Source organism: Rhinolophus sinicus, chromosome 1 (genome assembly GCF_057876585.1).
Source record: "Rhinolophus sinicus isolate RSI-liver-muscle chromosome 1, RSI-T2T, whole genome shotgun sequence".
In the NCBI taxonomy this organism is placed as follows: Eukaryota; Metazoa; Chordata; class Mammalia; order Chiroptera; family Rhinolophidae; genus Rhinolophus; species Rhinolophus sinicus.
In genome coordinates, this window is record NC_142501.1 from 68,187,257 (window position 1) to 68,196,350 (window position 9,094).

The window sequence follows — 9,094 nt, forward strand, 5'->3', positions numbered from 1 at the left end:
GAGATTTTTCTAAAACCAGTTTGTAAACAGGTAACAGACTTTTTAAAACACTTGCACTCATTGCAAGGAAGATGCTTGAGTTTTTTAAATAGAAAAAAATACTTCTTTTTTTTAAATTATAATGTTGGTGCAAAAGTAGTTGCAGTTTAAAAGGTTAAAAATTGCAAAAACTGCAATTACTTTTGCACCAACCTAATAAATGTATTGGGGTGACATTGGTTGAACCCTGATGTTCACTATAGCATTACTTACAGAAAAATATTTCTTGATAGGTCATTGGATGATTTTTTTTAGTTTTTGGTTTGGGCTTTTTTCCCCCTCCTTTTGAGTCAGCTTTACTAAACTGATAAAAAGGTAAAACATTTTCAGAAGGTAATACAAAATGCTTACTAGGTATTAATCACAAAAAAAGTTTTACATCACAAGATTTCATATAAAAACTTGAAAAAAAGAAATAGGAAAAGATGAGCCCAACAAAAAAACACCAAAACAAAACATACAACAGGTTAAATTTTTTAAATTATATTTCGGTGTTTCTCAAAGGTAAATGTCATCACTTCTCAGACCAAGTCCATATACCACTGTATACTGTATTTGAATTATTCTAACAATTCTAATTATTACGCATACATTGATTTCAAAAGGTAGATCCATGACCAACCTTTTAGTTAAATAGAAATAATTACATTCATTACAAATAGTACATGAGACATTGTGTATGTTACATGTGTTCTTTAAGAAGTATAGTGTAATAGAAAGCCATAGTTTTTGAGTCATAGATTTAACTCCTGTTTCTGCTATTTATGTTTTTACTTGTGCAGGTTTCCTTTTAAATTGAAATGTTTGCTTCTAGATTGTCATGAAGTTTAAATGAGATTACACACAAACACATTTACACTGAGTACAGTGCTTGGCATACATTGGATATTTCATACGTGGGAGTAGTTGTGGTAGTTTGTTTCTGCTGTTCCTATTGTCATTGTTAATACAGCATATTACTATTTCTCCAAAGATGGAAAAATGATAATTGATCATTGTTAGGTTAGGTCAATGGTTCTCCAATTTTAGCTTGCATCAGAATTAGCTGGAGACCTTGTTAAAACAAGTTGCTTGGCCATGCCTCCACAGTTTCTGATTTAGTAAGTCTGTGGATTGGACCTGAGAATTTTCATTTTCTAGCAAGTTCCCAAATGATGCCAGTGGTGATGCTGGTCCTTGTCTAGAGCCATATTTTGAGAACCTCTCAGTTAGTTGATTCTGCAGGGGAGAGGAAGTATCTTTAGAGGGGAGGAAAATTCTATTAGGAAATCACTGAAGTTTTCACCATTTATCTGAAGCTTTTTTTCTCCATCTATTTGAAGTTTTTGCTCACTGTCATTGTAAATTATCCCAAACTTAGTGTATTCAAAAGGGATGGATGTTTGAAGTAGATAGATATATAATTTTAGTTAAATTTTAGTTCAGTATATGTGAATAAACGTATGTGAAAAAAATCACTTTTCTAGAGAACTAAGTTTGACCCATAAAATTAAATATTCAGAAACAACTTACATGTCAATAGGGCCCCTTTATTCTCTCACAAAAGCAATTCCCCAGTCAGGTAAATGTCATTTGAAAGAAAATTGTGGGGGAGAGAGTAAAATAGTTCACCCAGTTTTATCCCATCTCTCCTGTACAGTTGAGCTTTAAAATTTTTAGCAGTGAAGTAGGAAAATAAAATTTGGGAAATGTCATTATATTATTCCCTAAGAAATCTCTCTTGAGATAATTTGCTGGCCACTTGCACTGACATTCTTCAACCAAATTATTTTCATAGTGATGAAAGCAAGTAGAATTATTGGTTTCTATCAAATATTAATTTCTTTTGGTTATATTAAAACACAAATTCATAAACTTAAAACTTTTAAGTTGTATTGTACTCACAAAATAAACTTTTTACAGTGACTTCTGGTTTTTTTTTTTTTAAGGGTGTTTTCAGTGTTTTCCCGGAAAGTGGATTAGGAATTAAGAAATTAAGTTTCATTCATAGTATATTTATTAACAATTCATCATGCTACAGAAAAGCCATTAAAAAGTCCATGTCCCAAGTTAACTTCAAAATCCCCATTTGTAAAGTAGGTGTGGATTACTACAGGTATTCACAGGTAAAGAACATGCATTAAATAGCTTCAACTCACTGTAAGAAGTCTGTAGTACGAATTAGTATTACAAATAATAGCTTGATGTTATCATGGTATCATGCAAAGTATTGACCCCATGAAACTATAACCAGGTCTCCTTTCGGAGTATCTTATATGAGGTTCTTTCTTTTGCAAATTTATTTGATATCTTCAGAGAAATGAAGAATTGTAATATTAAGGCATTAGATGATTTAAATCAAAAGTACTTCTTATCCCTAAAAATTCTGACTCTGAGTTCTCGGATGCAGCCCCTTATTTATTTAAAGAATTTCCTATCTGTCAATAATGTATGTACATAAAATTTTGATACTGTATTTGCTTATTCTCTCCTTTTAGATAATCTTGACTTGTCAGCAGGCTGTGTAGTCTGTCCTGTATAATTTAGTGGGAATTACTAATTTAAAATTTGTGGTAATTGAGATGTGTATATAATCTTAATGGGTAAAATTTTTTAAAACAGTTTCATCCACAGAGAATTTTTAGGTAATGGAGGCTGCCCTATTAGCAATAAGTTTCTCAAACTAAAGACTTAAAAATTGAAGAATTCTTTCAACCTGTCTTCACCTTTTGGGTCGAACACTGAATAGGATTTTTAATGCTTAGGTGTTTATATCATAGCCTAATATAAATGTAAATTTTTTCATTAACTTCATTGGTACACTTTATTACATATTTATACTTGAATCAGTAATATGTACTTTTCTTCAAAATAAAAATTATTTCTAACTATTTAAGATAGTTTACTTTCTAAAATTTAATGAGGATTTATCATAGTTAAGAGAAAGCTGACATTTTTGAGAATTTGAGGAAACAGTCCTGCAGAGTATGTTTCTCTGAGAAATAAGATCAATTATGACATTAATGCTTTTGTAATAATAATAATATTTGGTTATCTGAATCCAGTACATATATTTCAATTTTGCTTCACAGTAACCCTTTGAGAATGTAACCTAATTTTATTAATAGAAAAACTAAGACATTGAAAGTTATTTTTAAAAAGTATTTAGAACTCTTTTTAATAGCCTTTTAAATCATTAAACTATAATCTAGATTCTTTTTTCCTTTAAAGCAAATATATACATAGACCTTCTAACACTGAATCTTTGAATATTTAAAAAATTGTTACGTTCATAAACGAAGTGAAGAAAACTTGTGTTTATTAATTCATCAGCCATTAATTATACACCTGCTAGGGGCCTGGCACTGTTCTAGGCAATAGGTAGTGGTGTATGAAAAAGGCATTCTTCTCGCCCCTACAGGTTATACAAAGGTGTACATGTGTGTGGTGTGTGTATATATAACAAACACATAAAAGAGATATTATCAACAATCACAGTTAGGAAACAGAGATACCAGTTACTGTAAGCTTTACGTGTTTTAAGAATAAAAGTATATGGAACCCCTACCCTCCAAAAAAAAGATTTAAAAAACGGAAGACAAAATATGACCTATTTTATTTTTGAATCTTTGATATATAAGGTCTTTTGAGATTTTCTTAAAAATATTTGTGTTCCCTAGATTTAAACTGATCTTTTTGTTTTTTGATGTAGGGAAAAAAATACGTGCATTGATGAAGTTACTCTAGTTAAACTTCTAATAATTAGAATGTAGTTCACCAATGGACAACAACAAGGACAGGATAATTGAATAATATTTTAATATTTATAACAGTGGGATGCATGATTTGTCACGGTTACAAATAGACTTTTTACCATATAACTACACATAGTTTAGAACTAAAATGCTAACTTGAATTTCTCAAGAATGATGTAACAAGAAGATATTTTCTTCATTAACTTGGATATTCATCTTCAAGCCAGGCAATAAAATTCTTGTAAAGCCTAGATGGGAAGGAAGAGAGAGTGGTGCCTTAGGGAGGGTTATGGTGATTGCAGTGGTGGTTCTGGTGTTTGCTGGTTTTTACTGGGAAGCAGAAGAACCACTGTGCCTCAGTCATTCTCCCAGTCAGTCCTGTAAAGTGAAACTTTGTAGATGAAAATCACCACAGTGTGCCTTCTTTATAAACATTTGTCAGTGGACTGAATTTGTTCAACATTATTTCTGGACAGGGGTTGTAATGAAGTGATTCTTTTTGGATCTTGGGCTAAAAATATTAGTAATGTGTTATACTAGAAAAGTCATGGGCTTTGGTGTCGCATGGGCCTGGATCCTAATCTTACCTACATCTGATAATTACTGTCTGATTTGGGAAAGTTACTTGTGAGCCTCATTTCCTCAGGTGCAAAATGAAGATAATATATGTACTTTATAGAGTTATCAAAGATTAGAATAAAATCAGCTGTACCTCTAGTTTTGATACATACTAGGCTTTCAATAAGATACCTACGATTTCTGTAATTATTAATATAATATTCTTAAATTTTAAATACTTGGTTTTGTATTTCAAAATTTAATTGTGACCTAGGTTTTCATTTTAATGTTGAAAATTTCCCCTTAATTTAATAATGGAAACATTAATTATGGAATCAGTTCAAAACAATACAGATACAGTAAAATATGTTAACCCATGTGTCTAACATTACTTTCTGGCTTTAAAACATAATACATACTAAGGTTCATAATTTTTTAAGTGGGATTGACTGAGATAGTTTGTGCTAACTGAATTCAGGTTGTAGAATTAGTGATTTTAGAACCTCTTGCTCTTTGGATTTGCAGTGTTTTTTTGTTGTTTTAATACACCAAGTTATATTCTGCATCTCTCTTTGATCTTGGGTAAGTATGAAAAAATGGCTTCACCATCTCTAAATTACAAAAGTCATTAAGTTAATGTAGTATTTTGAAAGTTTAAGTGAAATAAACTGTGCAGTTCATCTTCAAATGTGCCTACATGAACCACTGCCTAGTTTTGGGTGGCAGTTACATCTTTCCAGAGTTTTAGGTTTGTGAAATGGGAAGTCTGGAGATGTAAGAGTTTTAAATACATTGTTTTCCCCAGATTTTAATGAGATTAGAATAATTTTATCTTTTTTTTTATAAGACAAATTAGACAAATTTTATAAGAAATTCTTTATTTCTAAACATTTTTATGAAAAAAAAATTTTAGGTTGTATACTTCATTGAAGGAGGTTTTACTTTTAAATATTTTATAATTTTCAGTGTTTTTTATTTTTTAGTGATACAGTGATTTCCCTTTCAAGCTTTTATTTTTGAGCAAAAAAAATGTAGAGAATGTGTGTCATAAAGTAGATGTTCATGAGAAGTCTACACAGAAAGTCTGTATTTTTGTACCTATCAGGTAGAAACTACAGTACGTTAGTTTTATTCAAGCTGTATTTTATCTAAAGGAAAAAAGAGTTGGCATATCTGTGTTCATTCTCATATATGTAGGTATTTGGTTCATGTAGTAAAATATATTTTGACAGAACCCTGAGAACAAAGGAGAAGAAATCTAAATTCTTAAATTTGGTTTTATAGGAGTTCCATCTGGAATATGACAAATTAGAAGAACGGCCTCACCTGCCATCCACCTTCAACTACAACCCTGCTCAGCAAGCCTTCTAAAAAAAAAGACTTCCCTTTTCTTGGGGTATGGCTGTCTCAGCACAATACTCAACATAACTGCAGAACTGATGTGGCTCAGGCACCCTGGTTTTAATTCCTTGAGAATCTGGCAATTGGCTTACGCAAAGGGTCACCATTTGAGGTCCTGCCTTACTAATTATGTGCTGCCCAACAACTAAATTTGTAATTTGTTTTTCTCTAGTTCGAGCAGGGTCTGAATTTTTTCATTTATTTTCTTTTTTTTGCCAGCAGACAGACTTGAGTCTATAAAGACAAACAAGTACACTGACAGAAGGTTACCATTTAGTTTCTAAGATGTAAAAAAGAAAATCCACAAAAGACTCAACAATTAGACCACAAAATTTGCATTGTTCATTGTAGCACTATTGGTAATAAAATAACAAATGTTTGTACATTTTTATGTGAAGATCCTTCTCGTATTTCATTTGGAAAGATAAGCAAGGTCTACTTCCTTCATTTTACTTCCCCTTGTTTTTGAAAGGCAGTTTCGCCAAGCTTAACGCAAGAATATCTGACTGTTTAGAAGAAAGATATTGCCACAATCTCTGGATAATTTCCAGGGTTGTGTTATTACTGAGCTTCATCTTTCCAGAATGAGCAAAACACTGTCCAGTCTTTGTTACGATTTTGTAATAAATGTGTACATTTTTTTTAAATTTTTGGACATCACATGAATAAAGGTATGTATGTACGAATGTGTATATATTATATATATGACATCTATTTTGGAAAATGTTTGCCCTGCTGTACCTCATTTTTAGGAGGTGTGCATGGATGCAATATATGAAAATGGGACATTCTGGAACGGCTGGTCAGGGGACTTTGTCGCCCTGTGCACTAAAGGGCCAGATTTTCAGCAGCCAAGGACATCCATACCCAAGTGAATGTGATGGGACTTAAAGAAGTGAACTGAGACAATTCACTCTGGCTGTTTGAACAGCAGCGTTTCATAGGAAGAGAAAAAAAGATCAATCTTGTATTTTCTGACCACATAAAGGCTTCTTCTCTTTGTAATAAAGTAGAAAAGCTCTCCTCACTGCAGTGTTGACTTTGATTTGAAATTGTGAAATTACTTCTTCAACATGAAAATGGAGGGGAAGAAAAACCTAAAGTTTTACAAATATCAAACTGAATGGTGTGACTAAACAATTCAAAACGGAGTCTTTTTTTTCAGCTTTTGACAAGTAGTTAATAGAACCATACACCATTTCACTTATAGGTAAAAAATGTAGACATTCTTAGTATTAACCAACTTCAAGACAGAAAACAATTTTTTAAACATTATAGAACTATTAGAAATAATACTTTCTGCACATTCTTGGGATCCAGTCAAAATACTTTGTGTGAAATTTATGAGAAATTTCTTAATACACCTTTGAGTTTTATCTTTAAGAAGTAGTCGGGTGGGGAGAGGATTAATACTCAAGGTAATATAACAAAAAAAAAAAAAGACAAAGTATAATCAAGGTAAGCCAAAAGCGGTGATAGGTAGATTTTACTTTCCGTTTGCTGGCCGGGATATTTCACATTAACAAGTTGATGGATTCTTTTCCATCTAAAGACAAATAGTGTATTTGAAAATGTCTGAAGACTGAAGCTATGAGAGCAGAACTAGAGAGTTTAAAAAGGCAGTGAGTTTTGATCTTTAAGTTTTCATTTTTAACCTATTTTTCTATGAAGAGTAAAAGTTTATTGACATTTACCAAATCATGTTTAAAAATGAAACATTTATGGTATTGCTGTGTTTGTGTAACAGGAATATAAAGTGACTTAAGATTACCTTTTTCTATGTATTTTGAGGTGAGAAACTGACATAAAAGTATCAGTTTTTTAATCTTTCAGATTTAAACCAAAGCATCTCCTGTGTAGGAAAGATGGCACTTACGTAATTATAGTTTTACAATTGTGCAAAAAAAACAAAACACTACATTTGACAAACCAGTGTCAAATCCTATAATTTCTTAAAGATTACATTTTTTCATAATAATTTGCTGTGTAAAATGTAACTTTTCCTCCATAACCATGAGAAACAGACAAGTGGAAGAGGATCTTTATTGTGAATGCAGACACTAAAATGTCACCATGATCATGACTGGTACTGTGTGAATGACTCAGAAAAGCAAGATAGCTCGTAGTAAGTGGTTTGTGTTGGCTTGAGCTGTTTGTTTTAATTGCCTATACTAAGTTTTAAGTGCATACTTTTCCAGATTTCTGAGTTCTTTTTACCCTGAATCATCAAAATGAGAAAACTCTTGGCATGTAAACCAACTTTTTACAACTTGTTAATATCAGAAATTAACCATGCTCTTGACTTCAAACCCAAGTTTTAAAATTCTATATGAAACCTTTAAAATATTAAACTCTTTAATATAACGGTTATTTTCCTTGGTTTTATAATTTGTGGTTAAACATGTACAGAGTTGGCCTAAACTAATATTTCACATTTTCTTAGGTATAAATTTTCTTAATTTTTCCTTATATTACTAATGACAAAGGTGTACATTATATTAAGTAATTTTTGTGATTATATTATAATTGGCTTTCTGCAACCAAAAGCTATTTAATTGCAAAGGAAAGTCCTTTCAGCTATTTAGTCTCAAATGCCGGGGGTGCCAAAAAAAATGTATACACATGACTTGCGTTCATCTTTTGTTATCGGTATATATTGAGCATTACAATTTTAATAGTTTTTTCCATTCTTAAAATATGTATACATTTTTTTGGCACCCTTTATATATTCTATGCTTCTTGTGATGGTATAATTTATATGAAAAAACTCAATTTTCAGGGATTTTTCACTGCACAGTTTTCCTTGGATACATTTTAATTTAAAAAAGTTTATTTGAATTCTTGCGGTATAAAGGCAGCCACTTATCTAGTCTTTTCCTTTTTGCCACTGAACTTGAAACACGATAGGTGCTTGATAAATTACATGTTGATTGAATGGTATAAATTGATATTTCAATTTAAAAATAAAATATACAAATTAAAGCACTGGGCTTTGAAATAATTTATAATTTCTGCTTTTCATTTTCAAAAGAATCTTTATGCATTTTCAGTTAACGCAAAACTTCAAATTTTTCCCACTCTGCTCCTTCTTATTGACACTTCCTCTGAATCCTTCTTTCAGAAATCATAGATCTTCCATTCTGTTACACCCATTGCTCATTAAATATGTGGCATCTGAGCATGGCTGCAAAGGAGGACTCATTTAACTTAGATTTGGTTAATGGCATCAACTTTGCAAGAAAAGTTGTAGAAAACCTAAACATCCATGTATGTGAAAGTAAGAGGATGTGTGTATTTAATGTTCTCTTAACCATGGTTTATGTAGTTTATAATGAAGACATAGAAATACCTACTAAATGATT

The 9,094-nt window shown here is 31.3% G+C and overlaps 1 protein-coding gene across 8 annotated transcripts in view; it reads left to right on the forward strand.

Moving 5' to 3' along the window:
- CNOT2 (CCR4-NOT transcription complex subunit 2) overlaps positions 1-6,759 on the forward strand; it is a 108,150-nt gene extending 101,391 nt beyond the window's left edge. For all 8 annotated transcript variants that reach the window (XM_019748936.2, XM_019748941.2, XM_088800713.1 and 5 more), the window contains one exon: positions 5,616-6,759. In XM_019748936.2, coding sequence (XP_019604495.1) covers positions 5,616-5,702 — 87 coding nt within the window. In that variant the 3' untranslated portion in view covers positions 5,703-6,759. The remainder of the gene's footprint in view (positions 1-5,615) is intronic.
- The last annotated feature ends 2,335 nt before the right edge of the window (positions 6,760-9,094 follow it).